Source organism: Lasioglossum baleicum, chromosome 10 (genome assembly GCF_051020765.1).
Source record: "Lasioglossum baleicum chromosome 10, iyLasBale1, whole genome shotgun sequence".
Classification (NCBI taxonomy): domain Eukaryota; kingdom Metazoa; phylum Arthropoda; class Insecta; order Hymenoptera; family Halictidae; genus Lasioglossum; species Lasioglossum baleicum.
In genome coordinates this window covers 11,056,883-11,083,387 of record NC_134938.1, presented here as the reverse complement: position 1 = coordinate 11,083,387, position 26,505 = coordinate 11,056,883, and the positions used below count along the sequence as shown (strand labels likewise).

General features: G+C 36.8%; 1 protein-coding gene across 4 annotated transcripts in view; it reads left to right on the top strand.

Annotated features, from left to right (window-relative positions):
• The window catches only part of LOC143213120 (acyl-CoA Delta-9 desaturase), a 41,020-nt gene that overhangs the window by 13,066 nt on the left and 1,449 nt on the right, over positions 1-26,505 (top strand). For 3 of the 4 annotated variants that reach the window (XM_076432700.1, XM_076432703.1, XM_076432702.1), the window contains 5 exons: positions 22,380-22,648; positions 22,789-22,919; positions 24,097-24,302; positions 25,271-25,453; positions 25,929-26,165. In XM_076432700.1, the coding sequence (XP_076288815.1) occupies positions 22,380-22,648; positions 22,789-22,919; positions 24,097-24,302; positions 25,271-25,453; positions 25,929-26,165 (1,026 nt within the window). Of the gene's footprint in view, positions 1-6,151; positions 6,352-22,379; positions 22,649-22,788; positions 22,920-24,096; positions 24,303-25,270; positions 25,454-25,928; positions 26,166-26,505 lie in introns of those variants that run through there. The other variant, XM_076432701.1, reaches the window with a different exon arrangement.

Here is a 26,505-nt window from a genome sequence, read left to right as displayed (position 1 = left end):
CGGACAGACCCTGTATTTCTGAGATTTTTCTAATTAAAATCAGTCTAAAAACAGCATAACTCGAGATCGCCCTGTTAACCTATTAACAATAATAAGCGAGACCGCCCAAGGGGGACCCCCTAGTAGTGGGGATAAAAAAGTCACATCATCCGCACACCTGAAAGTCACATCAATCGTGAGAACACTGTATACCGTATGCAATAAATATGTGACAGTGACAGTGTAAAAGAATCGTGTAGCAAGAGGTCAACATCATTAACAATAGTGATGAATGTTTCATTAAGAATAAGGATGAATAGATTGCGGATCTTTGTGCAAAATAAAAATTGTCCGCATCGATTGCAAGAAACAGAAACTGAATTGAATGTTATTTCTTCCCGTGATGATTTTAATACAGGAGAAATTCTATATTGACATCTTGAAAAATTTTCAACAATTTTGAATTTCATATACTCAATTTTGCTATAAACGCATACAGCTCCGCAGTCTAATGATGATAGTGAACTCTGTTAATCATATCTACAACTATGTCTTTATCCATGTACATATTTTCACAATAACAATGTGCAATTACAATAACAGATTTCGAGGAGTAGATTCTGTTTAGCATTTTGTTAACCGTTGACGTAGGTCGGCGATATTGTGACGTGTATTTTTAGCAATTTTAAACAACTAGAGGTTTCACGGGTAACATGCGAACAAACAGAACCTCGCGGAATTCAGGCAAAGCCATTCAGAAATTGCACGCCTATCCATTTGAAGCTTTCACGCCGCAACCTCCGGCTGTCAAAGTGTTAATAATTCTTTTCCATTGAATCTCTGAAATTCCTCTTTCATCTTTGGAATGCATTTTGTACAATACAAACTGCCCTGTTGCGTGATAAATCTACATATCTCTTCGGAACGAAAGAAGACTTCTAGAATAACAACACTAACCAGTGTATACGCCGAGTTTTCTCCGAAAGCATGCAGAATTTTTGTCCATAAACTTCGACGCTTCGCGGAAACAATATAGACGTTTTCCGCAGACGAAAGCAGCTATTCGAAATCTAGGTGACTACGGAAAAGGAAATACGAATAATGTGGATCAAATGTCAACTTGTTTAATAAATACGGCGCTTGCAATACGCGTAAGAATCCTTGGACAATCAAATTCATATGGTGTGTGTGTGTGACTCGTTGTGAGTTGTGAGTCACACACTGCTTTACATAGATTACATTATGCACTCAGTAACACAAGTCTCCGTACAGCCTTTAAAACAGAATAACTTCTTTATAATTATACCAAATGACCTGATGGTTTGTAAGCAATTAGAAGTATTGGTTTACTGAATGCTATTGCAAAAAATATATAAAATATTTTGTAAAAATATTTGTACATAAAAATTACAATTGATCAGATTACATGCAAAAATAAGAAAAGCAGTTTTTATAACTTTTTTATTTGGGTCCCTAATGTGTGTGTGAAAATTTAAAATATATGTTTTGTAGATGTTAGTTATACATAATGCTGAAAATTTCATCGAAATCGATTCTGTGGATTTTAAGCAGAAACCGATCAAAAAATGTCGTATTTTCACAATTTTTAACCGCTTGTAGCTCGTGTGTATGTCAATCGATTTCGATGAAATTTTCAGCATGTCCGTAACTACTACATATAGATCTACAAAACATATATTTAAAATTTTCAGTAAGGGCTCAAATAAAAAAGTTTTAATAAATGCCTTTTTTATTTTTGCCCCTGTAACCTCATAGATTATAATATAATATTTGAAAAATATTTTCTGCATATCATTTCATAAACTATTGCTTCTAATTGATTATAAAAAATCAGGTCGTTTGGTACAATTATAAAAAAGTTATTCTGTTTTAAAGGGCGAATACTTTCGTTACCCACTGTATATCATTGGAAAGCTCTGAATTTTCCGATTAATTTGATATAAAACACTCGTGCTTAAAAAATATATATATGTAGATCGCTTTTGTTTGAGAAAACATGGAGGTCGCGAACTTGGTTCTTCCAACCCATACATTGAAGCGTGAATGTGGGAAACCAATGTTGGAAAGAATGTGGAAAATCGAGTCGCGCTGATTCACAGCTCTTTAGCTTTTCCGATCTCGTCGAAAGCAGATGAAGGAACAACGACAAGCATAAAGATAATTGACAAATTGATTCGTTCTCCGAGTATTTATGGGATCGATGCTGAAACGTTCTCGTCACCGTTTCTGATAGATATTTTTTACCGTAAGAAGAAGACGGCACGGAAGTGTCGCGCGCGAACGACGCGCCTCTCGAAGGACGTCGTTAACCTGTAACACGTCCTCCATGTTTGTTGAAAAAGCTCGAGTAAGAAATCCGGATGACAAGTGCGCAGTTGTTACGGCTGTCCGGTTCGTTTGTAATCTACAAATCGAATATAATAGGGTAAATGTACCGATTACTGCGGGTGTACGTTTCACTGCGCTTTTTTTTCCAGTCAGATTAACTTGCCGTAACATTTTCTTTACAGTCACAGTGATTAAAGCATCTTTATCCCCAAAAATGCCGTAGAACAGAAAAGAAAATCTATATTATTTACTACATTTATTTTAATGCTTAAATATTGATTACATACGAATCAAAGTTTCCATTTAAAAAGAAAGGCGTAACATTCATATTTGCTAGAATTTGTTTAAAATCTTCATCACGAGTGTGACTCGTTAAAATACGTAAAAATAAATATATTGCCGGAATCTTCTTCTTCTATATAATAAAAATCAAATGCTGTTCGTTGGTCACGACATCACGGGAGAACGGCTGGACCGATTTGGCTAATTATTTCTAAAAAATGTTCGTTGTAGTCCGAATCAGGTTTTTAGATTTCAAAAAATTGGAGAAGTTGCCCGGAAACATGAAAATTCGGGAAAAACTAAAAGTGCTTTTAGAACCATATTTTAATACAACAAAAAAACGAACGTCGTAGCTTTTAATCAATATTTCTATAGCAATTTACATTATCGACGTCTGTTTGCATTATCGACATTATAAACATTCGCCAGTTAGTTAATTTCGATTACAATTTATTTCGTTACGTACGCAAAAATAAAAATCAAATTTCGCGAAGCTCGCGAAGCGAGCGAGCAACAACTCTCCTCTAGTAAATAATTTTGTACAATTCCACGAGAATGAAGTCTCGTCGGCAAGGCAAACTGCGTTTGGATTACGTTTGAAATAGATTTATTATCCCCCTCTCGGGGAAGAGTGGCAGGTTATCCGTAATGAGTGTTTACCTCCACGTAAAGAAAAGGTCTGGGTCAGGTTTGGGATCAAATCCAGATGAGACAGCCCTCTTGAAGCATTAATGGGGAACAATAAATAGTGGAAAGAAAGAAATTTAAGAAATTTCGCTCCGGTCATAGTCGACCCACGTCGCCCACGGAGCGATAAGCTTACACAAATGGCGAGTTAAATAATTTAATTAGACACACGAAATTTTCAAGGAATTGACGGGCTTCACAGTTACAATTAGACTGCGAATCTTTATGCATTTATGGCTTCTAAAAATTTCGAAAAAATGCTGGATTATAAAATTCCAAAGAATTGAATTGATTTCAGATCTGTAAAGGCTGCTACCATTGAAAATAAGGTTACATTTGTTCCCACTCTCTTGAAATTTGCCTGCAAAAATGAAAAAAAATTGCATAAACATCCGCAAAGTTTCAGCTTTAATTTAAAAAAAGAATTTCATCGCTCTATCTCATTTCTATCGAAAGTTCTTTGATTTTGAAAAAGATTTGGTCCAAATTGCCCACTGTGCAGCGGAAGGGGGTGGTGGCGTGGCGGGAGAGGGCAGGGCAAAATTAAGAAATATTTTATATTTCGTTAAGTAATAATAAAAATTATATGTTCCATTTAGTTGTTTTTGTATTATAGAACCGACTCAATTCGATCAGTATATATTGTTTATTTGTATATTACCTAACCAATAAGATCGAAAAACCACCCTACGGTGTTCTACAAATTCTGCTCGTTCCACTAAAATGTGTGAAATAAAAACATTTTATAAAAAAAAATTAAACCGACTTCGAAACGCAATAAAAAAATGCACTAAAAAGTATGAAATAATTTCCATTTCATTTATATGAATACAGACCAACTGTTAATAAAATTAATTAAAATAGAATATGAAATCCATATTAAATACAATACAATCTTTTCGGAGGCGGCACAAAATTGAAAATTTTCGACACTGGAAATTACGAAAATCCTTAAATACAAAAATACATAGAAAAAAAGGCACATACAGATCGATTTGAGTAACCTACTCCTTTTGCGAAGTCGGTTAAGAAGGAAATGACAGGCTTAAATTATAACAGCTTAAATCCAGCAGGCCGTGTAATGTAATGGAAATCCGGCTTTTTGCGAACTAATTCGTGAGAGCAGGGGTTAACGCGCACTCTCGAGCGCCTCATCGGGTGACTTACTAACATAAGTCGCAACAGTCGCTCGACCGCATAAAAAACTGCTTTTGCTGATCAGGAAATCGTCAACATGTTATTAATCGCCACTCTGATCTAGTTCTCAGCTAACACAAACGCGTCGTGAATAAACGATGCGACACTGACAATGTAACAATACGTCGGAAGCGTGGGTTCATCCCTTCCATTAGTTCCAGATGAATACACACGAGTCCGAGCGCTTCTGTCGAACTACAGTGAATCAACGAAACCATTTTTTTTTTAAATATTATCTGTAATTCAAGAAGCATATGATTTTACAACTAGCTTGAGCAACGATTAATATTCTCATTCGATTACATTTAATTTTCTAGTTACAATACTTTATTCTTGACATAAATAAATAACGATGAAATAATGATTTATTTATAATACTTCATCGTTTGCATTTTACAAATGAAAAATTCATTTTCATTTGGCTCTTGTTTCAATCAACCAGGCTATTTTCGAGTAATGTTTTATTTCATCTACATTGTTCAGATAAGCTAATAAATAATATCTCCTCAAAAAGAGGTTATTGAAGTAACTAGATTAATTATTGAATTTAGATTTGCTAATGTTTGTAGTTTAATGATTGAAATATAGCTGCATTTTAAAATTGTGCTTCAGTACGAATTATTTGATCAAATGAAAGATGAAAAGAAAAATTATTTGAATTTCAAATGCAATTTAGAGCATGTTCTTGACTCAAGTTTACCGATCTAAAATATTAATAAAAAGTTATATTTCCGATTATTACGATTATTACGAAGGGGAAATTAAATAATAAAATATCACTTTTCACCACACCTTCACTGAAACAATTACGGGACTAAGCAGAGGAACAATAGAGGTATACATATTATAACAATCTAGTAACAAACATCCAAAACAAATTGCATCAAGGAAAATCCAAGATTCTTGACTAAAATATTAGATATATATTTCTTGGTTAGTATTTTGCAGCAAAACTGAATCAGGAATAAAAAATATTGCAACTATTAAATTAAATGTATTAAAATGAAAATATTTATCGATTCTAAAATATACAAATATAAATATATTTCTTGGCTAGTGTTTTGGACTAGTGCAAAATCGAGTCAGAAATAAAATACCGTAACTAGTAAATAAAAAATGCAATAAAATGAAAATATGAATCGTTTCTTAAGTTGAAATGAACGTAAAATCATGTGCCCCTTAACCCTTTGCACTCGGAGCTATTTTTATTCGAAAAGTAAACATCTGGTTGACCCAGAATGTTTCCATTCACCATGATCTTTTTTCATGGGTAAGAAATTGATATAAAAACGCATACCAACATATTTAATAATGTAAACAGTATTTTGAATAACGGCCAAGTAATTTTTAGTGGTGCCTTTCTCTTTTTCTCTCTTAGACTCACCACTCCCGTTTTAATGACCACAGAAATCTGTTCTGGAAAGATGGTTTGATTTTTGCTCCCCGTTGTAAAAGCAAGACCATCGGATCGGCAACAACATTTCATAACTGAGTCATAATAACCTTCTTGTTAACCGCACGGCCCCACTACGCACACAGAGCACGTGACGGAATCCGTGGCTTCGTGGGTCAAAAACTTTTGGGGCAGCCTATCGGTCACGCGGACGTTGTGCGTGGGGGATTTGGTTTCCGCGCGGTTTTATGGTGTGGCGCGCTCCTGATAAGTGGGACATACGCTCCTGCATCTCCGTATTTCGTAGTGAACTCGCCGACAGGTAGGATCGCACCTGCGCCACAAGCTCCCTACGTGACAATCAGTGTACGCGTCACGCAGAACGAGCCCAACGTTTCACGCGGTCAAACCAAATTCTGAACGAAGGACCTTCCTGAAGAATCTGAGAATTTAACTGCTGCAAAGTAAGTCGCAACTATTCCTACTCGCAACAGTGATTTTTAGCGATTTTTCCGATCGGTTTTCACCATTTCTGAAGAAAGTCGACGGTGATCCTCACAGTTCGGTATAGTTTTTAGTCTTCGATGCGTTGTGACCATTTTCGAGGTTTCCAAACAAGTCAAATTTTATTATTTGAGTGCAAAGTAAGTCGCAACAGTGACTTTTATCGATTTTTCCCGATCAGTTTCCTCCATTTCTGAAGAAGACGACGGTGATTCTTAGTTCCGCATAGTTTCCAGTTTTCGTTGTGACCGAGATTTTCCAAACAAATCAAATTTTATTATTTAACCGCAAAGTTAGTCGCAACTATCCTTACTCGCAACAGTGATTTTTATCGATTCTTCCGATCGGTTTTCACTACTTCTGAAGAGAGTCGACGGTGATCCTCAGTTCGGTTCGACAATTTTCTCTAGTTTTCGATGTTTTGTGACCATTTCCGTGGTTTTTCAAACAAATCAAATTTTATTGCTTGACCGGAAAGTTGGTCGCAGCTATCCTTATTCGCAACAGTGACTCCTATCGATTTTCCCGATCGGTTTTCACCATTTCTAAAGAATTCCACACACTGTGCTAGGGAGATCAACTTGAAGAAAGTCGACGGTGATGCTCAGTTCGGTCCGACAATTTTCTCAGTATTTGCAGAGTGCGTCGAAAAGCCCATTTACATACTCGAAAATTATAAGTGACATGAAAAAAGGTTTTACACGAAAGTTGCAGGATACTGAAGAGTGTTTCTATAATTCTTTTTTTTTTTATTTGTTTGACATGACAGTAACCTTGAATGGGTAAACGAATTTTAGCAGAAACTTTTCGCTCGCGGGTGAAGTGTCCAGGTACAGTTAATTTTAATATGATGACTATAGACAGCGGATCTTAAATGCGAAATAAAAATGTTCTACCTGAATTGCAACAAACAGGAGTGAAATGGAAACTTATGTTCCTTCTTAATCTGTTTAGTGGGTTGAAAATAATATAACGGTGTTTCCAAATTCTTCTAACGTGTATACTATTTTAAATTACCAATCATTACTTACCATGAAAGTCAGAGTTTTTGATTTTTGTTCATTGTCAACGTGCCACTGTGCAATGGGGCAATGGTGCAGTTCGCGATTAATCGCTAGACTGCGAATTTTATGCGCACACGGCAAAATTGTAGAAGTGGAAAACAAAACTGTAAAGACCTTGGAAGAATTTCAGAATATTCTCACCTCCTTTTCGACTTACTAAGATTATTAGAAAAATAAATATACATTGTATAATATAAAAAATCTTCTCAATGATCTTTTCAATTTTGTTTGACAGTGCGTTCATCTTTCCACATTTAGAGCGCAAACCTGTGATTAGGCTCAGTATCGCCGAATGACATTGAACTTTTCAAAAATGAACGTATACTATATTTCTTTTGATGCACGTTCTACTACTTCTTCTTTTGTGCGGTTTCATTGTCGACGTTCTCCAGCCAATCGGAATTCGTAACAGCATTGCTGTATCAGGGAGATTGGCTTGAAGAAAGTCGGTCATCCTCGTGTCAGATTGGCAGATTTTTTAGTGTAGAGTTTGACCTTGCGAAGATTATCGGCTATCTGCGTTAATTCGACGTATTTTTTAGTTGTTCATACGTTGCGACAATTGAGGCGTTTATTTCCACCTTTCGTGTTGTTTGATCGTTTACTGGCAAAACACGCCATTGTTGCTTAACGTTTTACATTGAGAATAAATTTCCTTTATAATTAGGGTGACACTCCTAAGCTGAAGATGTTTATCAGATGTTATAAATTCAAACGTACTTCAAAAATCATTATTATAGATCATATTTTATGGACATGCACACACAATAGATATGTACAACTTAAAAGAACCGCTGTTGTGCTAAAGAAAGAAGCACTTTGTATAATTATAAGATATAATGACAAACAATATCTTTGTGTAGAAATTGTATTGTACAATGACACATATTCTTAGAGCAGCGGAATCCTTTTCAAAACTTACTCTGTTCTTATTTGATTTTTCACGCTTTTCTATTAAATATGGACGGCTGATTCTTCCTTTTGCACAGTGATGTATACTTCCTTGAAAGAGGTACGATTCCCGAGATGATTTGAACGAAGGCTTTGTTAAATTAACGAAAAACACGGACCAGTCGGAACGCGGCCGAATGGAATCTTCAAAAGTTATGTCGTATCTTGGAATTTCACTTCGTGGACGTTATCCATAACACTCGATTCGAATCGTGTTAATTCTCATCTCTTTCTCTCTCTTTCTCTCTTTTTTCCTGTTGTCACGTTTTAACAATTTTCATCAGCCAAGTGAAATATTTCCAAGTTTTGCTACATCTTGGATGTAACTTCGTTGAAGTTATCGGTGACCCTCGTCTCGCTCTTCCTCTCGTGCCAATTTCACAGATTTTGCACAAGTTTTGATAATTGTAAACCGTTTAAACAATTCGAATTTCTCGACGAAAACAATCTACAAATTGCATCAGTCGATTTTGCAAGAAGTGCATTAAGCCGTGATTCAACTGAACAAGTAATTGATCGTACTAACCTCTTCTATCAATTCCACGCATTTTACTGCCATTCTGTTTTTGTCTATTCTTGATGAAAATAATTTTGCAAAAAGTCCATTAAGTCTTCGCGTGGTCTAATTGAACAAGTGGTTAGTTTCAATTAAATAATTAATCTTATTCAGCGTTTAGAAAACGAATAAGTACTGCATTTACATTTTAACAGTTCGAAATAAAAAGTAGCTGTCTAATGGGTAGTCGGCAAATACCGGATGGAGAAATCGATTGACATGACGTTAACTGATGCGGTATACACTTCTCTTAACGAACGTCTCTGCAGAATACACTTCACGGTTTACGGCGGACCTAGCAGTAAATCCTCGTCCAACTTCGCAACAAAGTATACATGGTGGTCGTGGTCAGTAACTGTGGTGGTACATCCGGAAAGTATCGAATAAAAACTGTTCATACAAGGCTTTGTTTTCGAGAAAATCGATTTTGAAGATCCGTCAGTCTCGTGTTTAACATTTGGAACCAGTAAGACATGAATAGACGCGTCATGCGTGATTTTCTCGAATGCATATTATTCCACATTTTCGACTTATTTTTTAATATATTATTTATACCACCCTGTATAAAGCCTGTTCGAAAGGGAAACATTTTCTTCAATAGCTTGCAGTTTTCGTTCGCAGCTTGCGTCTTCCACAGAAGAAATATTATCGCTGACCTTTCGTAATGTCGGTTAGTTGAAACTATTCTACTGTTGACGGCGAGGAAAGAGTAGAACACAACACCTTAAAAGTAGCATCATCTCACAGCTCCACCAACGTTGGTGCAGATCATCGTACGGTTTCTCTCTCGCGATGAAATATTATTTAAATATTCGAAACGATTCGACGAGTTCTTCATCTAGCTCTTTAAATAACTAGACTGCGGATTCCTTATGCGAAATAAAAATGTTTTGCATTGATTGTGGGAAGCAGGAATAACATAAAAATTGATTTCATCCCTTAACGATTTTGTTATCATACATTCAAAGCAACGGTACAGCATTCGTGTAATTCACCCAACCAATTTCTTCATAAATGCATAAAGATTCGCAATTTATTGATAACATCGATTATTTCTCGCTGTGAAATGTTTACTAAATTTGTTTAAACTGTCCACACAGCTACGGAATGTATTCGTTCAGCACCAATTATCAAACATTCTTCAATGCATTTGAATACAAGTGTATATACGTGTCGTTTCGTATCGGCACAGACACATATCAGAAGCTAAACAAAAAGAGTAACGTATTATTATACTGAAACTGTACCGTTCGTGTCTGCGCGGATAGTATAAAAACGACCTTGTTACGTTGTTACGCCGCGCCGGCTGTCTTCGCGATCCCTTATCGTTCGCGAAGATTCTGGGTTGTGCATGGTTTCGTGTCGATAAGAAGAAAGGATATCGAATAACATTCGTTTGTTCGTGAGTGTTTTGTGTCCGAAGAGAATACGTAAACACAGTGACGTACGAAACGGCGATACACATGCATACGTCACAAGCTGCTTGCTAGGAGGACAGTTACGGAATATTTTTCAAGGTGCTATCTGAATCTGCATTGTTTGGACGTGCCATTTTATTCGCGTTTACATGCAATTTTTACTTCATTAGTTTTCAAAGTTACGTAGAACTTTGTACGACTCCAAAAAAATTTGTGTTCGATGAAATAACTATTTTAAGGCAAAATAAGTATTTGCTAGTGTAGTCGGCAGCTTTGTTTACGCTTGAAGCACTAATTCTGAAGTTTTGAGATGATAAGTAGTTAAAAGTTAATGAGGAACTACCTGTACGATACATTCGATTCACTTTTTCTTTAGTTCGCGGCAACTAATCCAGATATCAAAGAAACTAAATCAACTGTTTCCGCATCTATTGATATCACGTTGGATCAATTAATTAAGCGATCGAGAAATGAAACGAGCAGCGTACTCTATTCACAAGCTTCTACTTTTTCTCTTTTTTCTGACTCCCGATGGTGCGGCTCCCCGGTGCGTTAATATCTTCGTGACAATGGCTCGGATTCCGGTAACGCCGTATCCAATATTTTTCACGCGCTTTCAACGTTTCAATCCAAAGCATGTGGAGAACTTTCCACGTGGCACACTTTCTTAATTGGCTGGTCTGCTTACTAGACTGGAATTGTATCATCCTCGGGATTCGCAACGTTAAGAAGATCAATCTTTCGTGGCAGACTCGTGATATAAAGTGCAATTTTTATTTGCTTGATCGCGTGACTGCACGCGTGGTTATTTTTTCTACTGTTTTCGCACCATCTTCCTCGAGACTAGCGACGGGTTCGCGCGAAAATAAACATGTTCATCGGGTAGTCGACAACTTTTATGCAGACTGCGGATGTTGTGCATTTATGGCGAGATTGAGTAGGTAAAGAATTTAAGAATATCAGTACAGTAGAACCTCGCTCCTTGCGCTAAACGGGACCGAAGATGCGTGCAAGAAACGAGGCTGCACCAAGCGAGGCTCTACCGTAGAAACTCTTAAAGCAAAAGACATTTTCATTCGACTCCTGTCTCTTGCAATCGATGCAATTTATTTTGCATTAAGATCAGTGGAATTCAGATGAATTCAACGAGATTGTAGTTTGATCAAATCCTATCTCCATCGCGAGCAGCTTGGAAAGGTGGCGACGAAACTGTGGAATGTGTGAAATATTAAACGTGAATCACATATTTCAGAAAAGTATTATTCAGTTCAGTAATAAATAGACGACGGATTTTACGCATTTATGACGAAAACGAGTAGTTGTAAATTAAACTAAACAGATTAAGAAAGAACATCAATTTCCATTTCACTCCAGTTTGTTGCAATTCAGGTAAATTTTTTTTATTTTGCATAAAGATCCGCTGTCTAGCAATAAATCATGTTTCTAGTCGACGTCTTACTGCTCTTGATGGTTGCATTGCCGACCATAGTTTTTCTAGTATGATAATTATGAAAACTTATTTTTGAACGACCAACTTTGTAGATTTATATTGTCAACTTTTTTCGAACGTTGTTTCGGAGAAAACTCGTTTGAAGTTTCATGTTTGCTCTCATAAATTACTGACTGTGTATCAGGCTTTGCAATAAAATGGCGGAAAGCTGAAGGATCGACTTTATAGATTTGTATTGTCAACTTCTTCAAACGTTGTTTCGAGGAAAACTCGTTTAGAGTTTCATGTTTGCTCCCATAAATTACAGTTGTTGAAGGATGGACCTTACAGATTTTTGTTGTCGGTTTCCCGAGACCGTGGTTCCAAAAGAAAACGCGTTTGAAGTTTCATGTCTGCTCTGATTCCATAGAGACACTGATTTATTCATTGTACTTCGCTGAACGGGAAGCGCGGATTCTAATTCGATCCGATGGAAATCTTCGGAAGGTTTTTGCGAGCGCTCAGAAGTTTTTCCACAAACACATAATCGGTTGTTTACGCGAGGATTCCATTAACGCGAACTTTATCAGTCCGTTTGTCTGTTTACGCGATAGGTGCGAAAATAGCTTTGTAAGGTCCATCGCAACCGAGTTGCCGATTGTATCGACAAGTCGCTATCGTTGTCCCGGTTTCACGGCTCCTAATGTTCCTCTGTTACGTGTTGCGTTTCTTATCTCGAAGCTTTTACCGCTTATCTGTCGGCTGCTTTTCCATTTCCTCGAGAGTTTCGCCGACGTGTGGCGCAAGAAACAAAGCCGCGCGACAGGACGATCGTGATTCATTCGGATTTTTCTCCTCCGGATTGCTTTAATTGCCCTCGCGACGGAAAATTGCGCAACGAAGGACGCCGCGCGCCGTTCAGATTGTTCTGAACCATTTAGATGAACGATGAGTTCTTGGATTGTCTCCTGTCCCGCGTCGTCGCGGCGCGTCGCGTCGCGTCGGTGGTCTCGCGAGTGAAAGCAGAAATCAGGAACTTCAATATTTATTCGAACGATCGAGATTCCCTTACGAAATCGCTTTAAATGAATATTCTGCAACTGCAATCGGGAAACATAATCGTATTACATTTCCACTGTTGTAAACAGCCGCGTACATCTCGCTGATTCGTCGTTGACACAATCGCTAGACTCTGGAGCATTTCACTTCTGTGATTATTCGACGTGTTCCACGTTTTGCTAAACAGAAATTTCGTTGTGCACTTTTGTTCTCAGTGATTAATCCTACGGCGGCGGATGCGCTTGATCATCAATCAAATCTTTACGTAGCAATTCTCTTTTACATATTTGTCGATCCACCTCTTTGAGATCAACGTTGATCTTCTTCGTAGGCTCCGGTATAAGCAGCTGATTATCTCAACTGCTAATAACTAAAATAAAAATTGATCTCATCTTCAACATTACAATATTCTTACATTTTTTAAATCTTTTACTGTTTTATATTTCACCGATTTCTTCATAAATGCATAAAGATCCGCAATCAAAGCGATTCACAAATAATAGAATCATCGAATAATTATTACTTATTCGAAGAAGTGTCATCTGAGCTTATATTCCGACACTCGATCATCGAGCGAAGGAAAGTTGAGCGAACGAAGAAGCTTTCGATTGGCGACACATTGCTCGTTGTCGTGGCAAAAATTCTTGGCGAGTTCATTCACGGTGAATTTATCATCGACCTTGCAATTTCTCCTACATAAGCTACGATCATCGCTGCCTGCTGATGTTGCCGTTCTGGCCGAAACCGCTCTGCGGTTCAGCCTTTTACGAAAGAGCTCGCATTCTTGCATCGGACGTAGTTTATTGTCGCGCGGCCAGTCTTTGGAACGCTGCAACCTGCAACAGCTGATGGCTTCTCTCGACGAGTTCCATTCCCATGTCCCAGAATCCGTGCGGACGATACCGAAGCGAAACTAGCTTCTACGGAAATGAGATTTCAATAGTCGATCGAAAGGATCTCCGCAAGATGAAGCCATTTTTTCGGAAAGGAGTCACCAATAAAAATTGCTATACCATTGTTCACGATACTGTTTACATTATTAATCTTCTCTCGGTGTGCACATGCACCCAGGCTGATAAAAATGGAAATCAAAAGTGGACAAATGGAAAATTTCCACAGATTTTCAAGGAATACTGTCTTTGTTATGTGTGAAGTTTTTTTTAATGTTTCAAACGAGTTTTCTTCGAAAGCACATTTCCGCTATTTGATTGCAAAGCATTTATTGATACTCTGATATCTCGACACAGACGTATCCTTCAAAAACTGTAATTTAAGCAAACATGAAACTTCAAACGAGTTCAAACGAGCACAGCTTAATGAAATCTAAAATAATTGTCAGATTTGTTTGATGCCTGGGATTAGTATTGTATACTTATCTTTTAAAAATCAATAAAATTTCACGATTACTTATGCAGGCAAATTCTTTCTTTGCATTTTGCATTCAAAGTTAATTAAAAGATAACGTTGGAATAGTAGTACACAGAGAGAAGGTTAGATATGTTGGTATGTAATCAATTATTACACATTTACGTATTGTTCGAGGTACTATATCAATTTCATATCCATAAAATGAAAAAAATAGAATTAGGAATATTGTACCGACTTCTAGAAAGTAGGAACAATTACTTGAATTTATGGAATGAAGAAAAAGACTTCAATCTGTCCACGTTCCTGCAGACGTATTCGAGTCTTTTTCTTCGTTCTATAAATCCAAGTAATTATGCTAACGACACCATCCACACATGGAAAAGACCGCAGATTTGATCTCCATGAAATAGAAAGTAAAGGATATCGACGATTCGACGACGATCACGTGTCTTGAAATTGAAACTCGATGCGTAATTGATACGAAAATAAACTTTTTAAAGTTAATTGCACAGCTCTTCGAACATTAAAACTAACATTGTCACACTTAAGCATAAACTGTGATGATTTACAGTGCTTTATCCTGTAATAAGTAAGCGGACGATGTAATTATTGTGATACAAACCCACTGCACTACATGCGAAGTTAAGTGAAGAAACCGGAGAAACTGGAGATAAATCACCGATATAGCTGATCAGGATAGAATAAATGGCACAGCATGTAGGCTACCAGGACGTCGTTGCTGTTAAATAATATTAAATCGTATTCTTTATTTAAAACGAACTCATCAACTGGCTTCTTAAATAATTCATTATGTACATACTATTTTGCATAAAAATCCGCAGTCTACTTATAAGCATTGTTCCAAAGAACAAAAATGAATCATTTTAACTCAGGGTCGTTAAAAGTTAGGATTTCGAGCCGAATGTTACGGAACAAATTCTGCAATTCGAATAAAAATTAAATTATAACAATTTTTACGTTAAAAATTACTTCTATTTTAATTCAGCTAAATAAAAGGACACTCAAAGGACCTACCACAATTTCTGCGAATATATAATTAGATCAATTGCAGAGGTGGACATTATTTGGCGAAACAAATATTTCCAATTCTATTTAATATTTTAGATTTTATTTTGCTTAAAGAAAATAGTATTTTGAAGATATACAATTTCGAAAATAAAATATCTCTATTTTAACAATCTGAACCTGAATATGAAATATTTCTATTTCAACAATTTCATCCAGAAAATAAAATATTTATATTTTAACAATCAGAAACACGAAATAAAATATTTTACTTTTTGCATTGTTATAATACAATGGGAAACCGCATAAACATACAGTGTATCTTATCGCTAAGAAACGATTTACAATCGTAAATGTATTGAATTCGAACCATTATTTTCAGCAATAATATTTAAAATTGAAATTGGAAATAAGGACAAAATACAAATATTTTCAATATTCTTCAAATACAATACTATTTTCAAAAGATACTGCCTCAAATAAATTATTTTATTTTCAAAAATAAATGAAAATAAAATATTTGATTTGATGCAAAGTTGTACACATACTTTAAAATAGATAGGATTATTTAGTAATTACTATTTAAAATACTCAAATAAAAGTCAAATAAAATACTCAGTCTGTCCACAAAAACAACAGTAGAAAATTGAGTCATTTCAGTAGATTATTATGCTAAATGAAAATAGTCTTGGGCAATTATAAGTACCGGACATGAAGATATATTTCTTTTTCTATAAATTTGAATAAGTCGAGAGTACTGCAGCAGTGTTTCGAAATCGTTCGAATGTGTTTACAGTGTTTGCGTTTCACCGATTCATTCTTGTAAATGCATTAGCCCCGCAGCGAAGCGACAAGCATTAGAGACTCGAGCAATTTCGACAGATAGAGGAGAGTCGTTTCCATTGTCACGATCGTCACACAGCTGACCTAGCACAGCGGCGAAGGAAGAAACGTGAGTCGCTACAAGAATAGACTGATGATCTCTTTCGCTCTCCAATCGAGATACGTAGGAAACGAAGGAGACCGGATCGGTCCAGTCAGCGATTGGTAATGACCTCAAACGCGCCATTGACCTCGTTCGAACAGAACCTGTTTTCCAGCGACGAAACTTCACTTCTTTCCTTCCTCGTTTCCCCTTCTCTCTTTCGCTGCGTGGTTTCTCGCTCGTTCCCTCTGGCCGATGATCGCCACCTTTCTCTGCAGATACTCTCGTGACAGGATACAACAGCATGTACCGTTCCGAATCCGACTAAAGATCACCCTGACTAGTCCCATAACAGGGTCACCAATACTGGTGGGATCAAATAATACCACCCTCCAATCCACCCATATTTTCGCTTCTTTCTTTTTCGCTTCTCGGTCATAGGTCGGTCGCCTTTTATTGGATTGTCTCCGGAAAGTTCGTGACGATTTTGAAGGATAATTGAAACGCAGCACATTCAAATTGTGGAATACATTTATTCAATTAAATAGGTACATATACCATTTTGTTCCACAACCTTTCTCCATCTTCCAGGCAACTTGAAAATTCCGTCCTTCCAGAAACTCTCAGATTTTTCAGCGTAAAACTTTTCTATGTGATTTCTTACCTCTACCAAAGAGTTGAAGTTCTTTAAGGGAATTTTGTAACGATCGAAATAGGCGGAAATCTGTGGTGAATATGGTGCATGGGGTAGAACATTCTGTCGTGTATTATTTTCAAAATGACTTTCTCCGCGTGAGCTTAATATGTGTCAACAAGCGTTGATTAATCGTTCAAATGTGTTCGAAATAGTTTCGTCGAAGGTGAGGCTCATTAAAATGTTATTAGTCCCATTAGAATGTTATCAGTCCCATTAAACGTAATTGCTCGGTAGTTCCGCTGATTTGCAAAGAAACGCATTTATAAACTCTGGTTAGAATTCGCAAACTATTCGTTTGTCATTCACGAGTGGAGACATTGTTTATTCACCTGTTCATTGCAAAGTCGAGCATAAGCGATCGTATTCTGCTACTGTTCGTGATATGTGTGCAACACTGCTTATGAATCGCGTAGAATTAACCCCTTCGTATCCCTGGACGAGATATCTTGCGCCCCGATACTGGCCGATTGACGTTTTTGACGAGATATCTCGCCAGCTAGCACCAGTGGTTTTTCTTTTTTATTAAGCACTAGAGGGGAGTTGTTGCTCGCTCGCTTCGCGTTGTCACTTCAAGCTGTCGAACTACATTAAGCTGTCAAACGACATTTCCGTACGTAACGAAATAAATTGTAATCGAAATTAACTAACTGGCGAATGTTTATAATGTCGCTAATGCAAACGGACGTCGATAATGTAAATTTCTATTGAAATATTAATTAAAAGCTACGACGTTCGTTTTTTTGTTGTATTGAAATATGATTTTAAAAGCACTTTTAGTTTTTCCCGAATTTTCCATTTTTCCGTGATACTTTTCCAATTTTTCTTATCCTATAACCTAGTTCGGACTAATACGAACATTAAAAAAAAAATCAGCCAAATCGGTCCAGCTGTTCCCAAATGATGCGCTTACCAACGAACAGTATTTGATTTTTATTTATACAGATTTCAGATCTCAGTCGAGATCTATTTCTGCTGCACTGAAACAAATTACAGTATACATAGACACATTCACACATACACAGTCCACACTAAATCAAATCAAATTCGCAGTTTACATTTTTTCAAGAAATGAAAAATAAGAAAACAAACCCCAATATTGAGTCGGGCGACCAACATTTCCAAGCTTAAGGGCAACTGAAGCTTCATTTCACGCAACTGTTGAATTAGCCCTAGTTGAATTAGCTAGGGAAAATATTTTTCAACCAATATTATACTGGAAAGTCTAAGCCATGGTTTAAACACGAACGTCTTTCACGAGAATTTATTGTAACTATTAATCGGTGCAGAGCCGATCATTATAGTCTTAATGCGTCTCTATTTCGTGTAGGAATTATTAATGACCCGAAATGCACCAGTGGTTTCATATTGTAGACGAAATATTTTCTGTTCTGTACGGTCATTTTACCCGAGATAAAGATTTCATTAATTTCTTCCTTTTACAAATCAGGATATAGTTACGTATAAAATATGTTTGTCTATAGTGTCAAAATATTGGTGGTAGGTGGCGTGATATCTCGTCCAGGGATACGATGGGGTTAATTTATATTGAAGTCACGAGCCAAGGAAAAGTAGTGTGTCCAGTATTCGCTCATGGCGCTCGCGATCTCACAATTGCCAATTACATCACAACGTGAATAGAGAATTAGGAGAAATTGTGCAACAACGCTGTTATACGCAGATGCATTTTCGTTGCAACGAAATATAACATGTTATATAAAAACTGGATGTGTCTTAATCTAAATAATCGCGTCACGGACAGTCTCCACTAGTGATCTATAGAAAATATTGACAATATTATTGAATTTCGCAATATTAGAGAAAACAGAAAGAAAACTTTTTACAGTATGAACGAACAAATGGTACGATAAAATTTCTTCCAAATTGGAGTGGTACTCGGATCATATTAAAATATTTTTTAAATACACGAAAACATGTATATTAACAAACTCTAATTACTCCATTTACACTATGAGAAATTTTCTAGTTGATAAATTGAATTTGTCAGAATTTGTATACATATAATAATTTATATATAATAGTACATATATATGTATATGAAAGTTGGGATCCGGGTAAGATCCACAATAATAACTAGACTGCGGATTTTATGCATTTATGACAACAATGGGCACGTACAATTTAAAGCAGTGGACGAATTAAGAAGATTTAAGGACATCAGTGTATTAATTTCAGCTGAATAAGACAATTAAAAGAAGGAAGAAGTTTCTATTTGGCTCTTGTGTCTTTCAAACAATGCAAACATTTCTTATTTTGCATAAAGATCCGCAGTCTAATAATAACTATCGTAGTTTTGTATTATTTTCAACCTATTTCGAAAGGAAATCGATTTTCATTTTGTTGTGATTCAGGTAGAGAATTTATTTATCTTTGTTATACAGAATTCATTTTTATAGCGATTCAAGTAGGTCATTTATTTATTCATTTAACCCCCGTACATTCTTCAAAGCAAGGATTGACTCATTTTCTGTTTCGAGACACTGTAAAAAGGTCTGTTGCTGTCCATTTATGCTGTAGGACATATGTCTTTAACCCTACTTGAGAGAGGATAACCTTTTCCCCTCGATTCGAGTCAACTCCCCCGTCTGGCCCAAATACTTCATTTCACTCTCTCCAGAACTTGACTGCACTTCCCATACAGTAAAGCCAACAGTTTCACGAATTCTCAAGTAGAAACTTCGGAAGAGCGTTCCAGAAGGTACTAATGGAACATACCGTCATTAAAAAAATCGATTTCTTCAATTTTACCGAAGACACGTGCCCCTTAAAGGAAGAGATCGGCGTTGCAAAATAAGATGTTCAGACAGGTCGGACATGTTGTAAGCTTGATGAGCAGAGTCATCAAGAACGGTGAACACGCACGTATCTCCAGCCGATCTCTGCCTAAGGCCATCGACATCGATTTCGCTGGACGATGCGCCGGCGATGCGCGTTCCTGTAAACGTGAAAGGCTCTGTAGCTGGTTACGTTAAACCGTCCCCGCGATCAGAACCCAGTAACCTAGTAAGAAATACTTTCTGAAATGCAAAATCCCGCAGACTGTCTCGTTCCACTTCCGCTACGTGATTTTAGTCGCGTGAAAGTTCGCGCATCATTGTCACAAAGACACCAGATCTATTCATCGTAATCATAGAGCAACACGACCGAACGATCATTCGTCATTCCCCTTTGCATGATCACTGTTGTCTTGCTATTCGACCGACTGGCCTCTTGCCACGAGGACGGTAATGAACTTGGTACACTTCTTTTATTGTACATTAAAAATATAATTAAACCCTTGCCGTGTTTTGACAAGTCAGACTCGTGATGAAGATTTTAACAAAGTCTAACAAATATTAATGTTACGCGTTTCTTTTTACATTAAAAATAAATTTGATTATTTCATAAATAATATTTAAGCATTAAAATAAATGAAGCCGTGCAAAAAATATAAATTTTCTTTTCCCTTCCACGAGATTTTTGGGGATAATGACGTTTTAATTGCTGTAACTGTAAAGAAAAAATGACACGGCAAGGAGGTTAATATTTATTTTAAAACGCAGCTTTATGAAAATAGCTACGTATGCAGCTTTATGCTTCCCAATAATGCAAATTACGCCTCGTGAACGTAAAAATTGGACTTTTGACAGGGACTGCGGCCTAGAAAAACCTCATCTTTGCGTTATCGAGAAGTGAGAAGGCGTATCCCGCACCCTTGCAATCCTGGAAACAAGACTAACCCCCTAACTTTGTCCATGCTGCCAGTCTTCATTTCCCCTTTCACTTACAGAATTTCACACGCTCTCCCTCTCTTTTCATTGATTGCTAGCGAGTCTGCCAACATTGGTTTATAGCCAAACTCTACTCTCTCCTCTGCTGGGCTTTATCTTCGGCTTCGACTATCGCCAATTTCCCTGTTGCTCATAAAAAAATCACTTTCTCCATTTTCTTCCCTCGTAAAAAATTTCTACCGAATATTTTCCCGATCACTGCACGTCATTTTATGGCTGCACGAAAGTATTCAATGAAAAATTGAATTAGAGTTTCACCCTTTCCACCATTCTCATGCAAGGGGCAAGGGTGGGTTTCTTCATTTTGGCTCTGACGTCACACACTACACAGTACAGTGAACCACAGTAATATTTGGACACTTTTAAAATGACGATAACTTTTTTCAATATCAGATCATACGACTAGGAATTTCTTGAGAAGCTAGAACAATTAATTTACTATGTCAACTATGTGACACGAAAAAGACGTGTTACGTTTAAAGCCGAAAATACTTGCGACTCGAGCTCGTTCCAGTCCGGCCATTTAGACACGTGTTCCTAATGTATGCATTGAAAGTAAACTAAAGTGTGAAGGATAACGTCCGGACTTCTAAAACTTGAGGTGTGATGAACGGGAAAGAAGAAAAAAAGCGACGTTTGCTCATACGACTCTCTCTTCTTCAAAGAAACGGTCTGTACGGGTTATCCGGGCTTTGTTTATCCCGATACGAGTCTTAGAAACATAGAAACTGTAAATTAGAATATGAATGAGTTTCTGAGACTTGAAAGAGCGTTAAAAGTTCAAGAAACTGTGTTCAGCGCGCAGGATGTCGCTCGCCATTTTTCATTTCAGTTGCCATCGATCATAAGATCCATTTCGAGTACCCAAGAAGAACTTGTTTCTCATTGCGAGACTATAATGAATTACGTACAACAATTAATGTACTTTGTGTACATTATATTTTAGTTTTTTTTTAAAATGACTTGATCTTTGCTATTTCTTAATGATCCAAGAAGGTCAGAAAACAAGCTTTGACATGAACTGTTGTTAAAATAACGAGCTGTTCAGAAAAATTGAAAGTTTTGGAAACGATCGCATGAAGAAACTCGCATTTCATTGACAAGCTGAATTAATTCATTGATGACGCGCTACGAATTTATTCAACTGTTCTAACAGTTTAATTCGAGTTGACAAGACTTTGATTTCCAATAACGAAATTCGATTAACGTTTAGTATCAAATTAAAGTAAAGTCTTGATCTAAGCCGGAAGGAGCTGTACGATCTTAGTCAGTTCGCCTACTCCCTCCACTGGAGGGCATACCCCGCGAGCAGTGCAAAGTATAAATCATAATAAAGTGTAATATCGGTGTGAACCACTACTAGTCCAATCACAAAACTTCTTTATTTTTCATTATTTTTTATGAGACTTTCACCCAGCTAATTTGTGGCATTTTTCTGATTAAAATGATGCTAAACACGATATAATTTGAACTGTATTTAGTGGTTTAATTAGTCCTACACGATCTATGTCGGAGATCTACATTGATCTACAGTTAGATCAAGACGTTACTGTAACACTGAAAGATCCATACTCTTTTTCTATAAAAACAATCCGCAGTTTAGTAATAATGATATACTATTATACATATATTCAACGTATTTACTGGACATATCAGTAAGGTCCTAACAAAGGCAACATTTTAATTTGACTGGAATACTTGTTCTAGATCCACGAAAATGGCGCCGAACCTGTTCGGTACATCGGCAACACTCTACTTGGAGGCTTCACAGCAAGGCGTTCATGAGGAGAAATCAACGACAGAAAAAGCGAGCCCGCAAAAGTTAACTGTACAGAATTCATCGGCGAGCCCTGCAAAAACGTATAAATGGAACATCGTCTGGAGAAATGTGATCGCTTTCTTGTACCTTCACATTGGAACGGTGTACGGACTGTACCTCATGTTCACCGAAATTAAAGTCTCTACGTCATTGTGGAGTAAGTTGACTTTCTGGAGTATATTTTTTCAAAAACGTAGCAACGATACAGCAAAATATCACTGAGACGTTGACTTGTATTATTCGGGGGGTATATATTATTTTATTCCAGTAATTAATAGAACGATTATATTTTTTTAGTGCTCACTATATCTTCGCTTGCGGGAGTTGGTATAACAGCTGGCGCTCACAGATTGTGGGCTCATCGAGCGTATAAAGCAAAGTGGCCGATGCGATTTCTGTTAATGATTTTCCAAACGACCGCTTTCCAAGTAAGTTCTGACCTCCATCACTTTTCTATCGCATCGTCTACGTGATTCTCGCCACACAATATTTTCCATTATAACGGAAATAGTAAAATAATAATAACGGTAGCAGCACAACAGTTTCGTTCATTGAGATGGAGCATAATTGATTCCACACACTTTAAATCAGAATAACTATTATACGAATGGTCCAGACGACTTCAATTTTTCTGCAAGGCTAGAAGAATTAGTTTAGTAAATGACGTTGAAAAAATGCATTTGGTCGAAATTGTGAAAAACAATACTAAAAATTGATTTTTACAACTTTTTTAGCTGGCCCAATAACGAAAATTAGAAATGTGTTTTGTCAACTGGTATAAATTATATACGCTCTGAAAATTTCATTGAAATTGGTTAATTATGGTACACTAGAAATTAGCACTTTTGATCGTTTATAATTCGCTAACCAATTAACTAATTTCAATGAAATTTTCAGAGCGTATATAATTTATACCAGTTTGCCAGACACATCTTTTGAATTTTCATTATTAGCCCAGGTGAAAAAGTTGTAAAAATTAATTTTTACTATTGGTTTTCACAATTCCGTCCAAATGCTTTCTTTCAACATATCTTTTACACATCATTTACTAAACTAATTCTTCTAGCCTTATAGAGAAATTAAAGTCGTTCGGTCCATTTACATAAAAGTTGTTCTGATTTAAAGTGTGTGGGATAAGTTATGCTCCTTACTGTAAATCTTGTATCTCTATTGCGGATCTTGATGCAAAATAATAACTTTCTGCATCGATTGCAACAATTAGTAGCCACTTGGGATTCTTTTTCCTTTTTTAATAATTTTAGAAGAGACTTTGAAGGTAATATTATCAATCAACAGACCTCAATTTTCTCGATCTTTTTACTCTTTCGAATTACAGTTTTTTATCATAAATGCATACATTTATATAACACGATGCAAAAATTACGACAAACCTCCTATAACACGGTTTGCTTACGGCAAGTATTTTCCATATAGCATGACTTGTTAAACAATCTTCATACAACCCCTCTGATTAGTACTTCTAAGACTTGTTCGGCACAGTTTCGACGCGACACAGAACGAATAACACCGTGTTATGGGAGGGTCGACTGTATTCCCTAGATTTTTCCTTGGCAGTAATCTGCATTCCAATGGCTATTCTTGCAGAACCACATCTACGAATGGGTCAGAGATCACAGAGTGCACCACAAATTTACTGACACGGATGCAGATCCACATAACGCGAAAAGAGGATTCTTCTTCTCGCATATGGGCTGGTTGATGGTCCGCAAGCATCCTGAGGTATTCAAGAAAGGCGCCATCATTGACATGAGCGATCTGGAAAATGATCCCATCGTGGTCTGGCAGAAAAGGTAAGAGATAATTGAATTTCTTTCAAAATTGTTCTCGAAATAAACTAGTGCCCCAAAATTGTAGTACAAGCTTGTTCTTTTGTTGAGAACACAAAAATGTTCTCCGCCGCTTTGTTCAGGAGTCATTAATGAAAAACGCGGACCAATGAAAGCACGGTTACGGCGGATGGATTCCGGCTCGGCCAATGTCAACGTCAATGGCTGCTGTAGCCGCGTTCTGATTGGTCCGTGTTTTTCGGTAATAACTAGACTGCGGATCTTTATGCATTTATAGCAAAATTAAGCAGATGAAGTTCAAAGTTGTTGGAAAATTTTAAGAATTGAAAACGTCAATATATGATTTCTCCTCTGTTGAAAATCATTAAGGGAAGAAATAACATTCAATTTGGTTTCTATTTCTTGCAATCAATGCAGACAATTTTTATTTTGCATAAAGATCCGCAGTCTAATGATAACTCTTTAACAAAGGCACTGAGAACATTTTCGCAAAGGAAAAATTTACTTTTAACGACCTCGGGGAAGTGTAGAGTTTATTAAAAAGTTCCGTCCTAACGCTTTCGATCCTCAGTCGAATCCGAATCCGATAAAATCGGATTTTACGAATAGTAATTACGAAAAGGAAGAAGAGTTGAAAAATTGTGTTTCCTTCACAAACATTTAAAACAAAATAGCTTTGATACAATGCGATGTTACACTGTTTTCTTATCTTGATAGAGGTTTTTAAAATTGGATTTTATCAGCATAAAATACGAAAACATTTAAAAATCTGAAAGAATGCGTATAAAATCAGATTGAGGAACCACTCATGGATTTTCATAGATTTTCGGGTTCCCGATCCGATCCGATCCGATTTCGGGTACCCGAAAATTCCGGTGATTTACCACACGAAGCGTTGAGTCGGTTCAATAACCCGAACGGTAACTGGTTCCGTTGACACGTTCAGTACCTTTCTCCTCCAATTCCGGTAGGTTGTACATCATACTGATGCCGCTGTTCGCTTTTATCATCCCGATGTGGGTACCTTGCTACTTCTTCGGCGAGAAACCCTTATATTCCTGGTATGCGTCCGTCGCGAGATATACTCTGACCTTGCACCTTACTTGGTTGGTGAACTCCGCCGCTCATATTTGGGGAATGAAGCCCTACGACTCGTGAGTATACTTTCTTTCCTAATCAAGTATTATATTGTAGAAACACATTACTATCATGTCACGCGAAAACAAGTAATTGCACGTGATATTTTTAGAGTGTGAGCCATCGTTTTCTTAATCGTTATTGGTCAGAATTGCGAACGAAAAAGTAGAGGTCACGATTTTTAAAAATCTTTTATGTCTGCCTGTACTGTGAAAATTTAAAGACATGTATATTGTCTTATCAATATTTTATTTTATCTTGTGGGCATTGTAAAAATGTTTTAGCTTATAAAACCGACAAGGCTCTATTTATTTAGATTTTGTGACATTTTTATCTGAACCAATTTCCATGCAAGCGATTTCATAATTACAAATAATTGTAGAATGAGAAATATAAAAAACAGCAGTGGTAGGTTGAGTGTTAATCAGCACCAAACAAATGAAATTGTTGTTCGAAACCGTCTAATTCGACGTGTTTTCTTTCATTTCGCAGGACAATCGGGCCAACCGAAAATATCGGCGTCGCCATATTCGCTTTCGGCGAGGGCTGGCACAATTACCACCACGTGTTCCCATGGGACTATAAAGCGGCCGAGTTGGGAAACTACAAGATGAACTTCACCACGGCTTTCATCGATTTCTTCAGCAAAATAGGCTGGGCGTACGACATGAAAACCGTTCCTGCGGCGGTTGTACAGAAACGGGCAAATCGTACCGGTGATGGGTCGAAGTAAGTATTTCAATGAATTCAGAATTCTTATATTCTTATAAATCTCCGGACACTTACTTATCTTCATCAAAATGGCAATTAAAGAATACAAGCTCCCAGCTTGATTTTATTGTTTATATTTGAATGCAAAATTAAATATATACAGTACCGCTCACTGAAGTTTGGCCGACTGCCGACGTCCATAACCGCATTTAGGAATTTCCTCTCGGAAAATGTTCATTGTAATGTTTTTTCGAAAAACCCTCATTAGCTATGTAGAAAGGTTATTGAAGATTACTATGTAATAATATAAACTTTCTCGAAGCGAAACGTTTTAAATTGTTATGTTTGAAAATTTGCA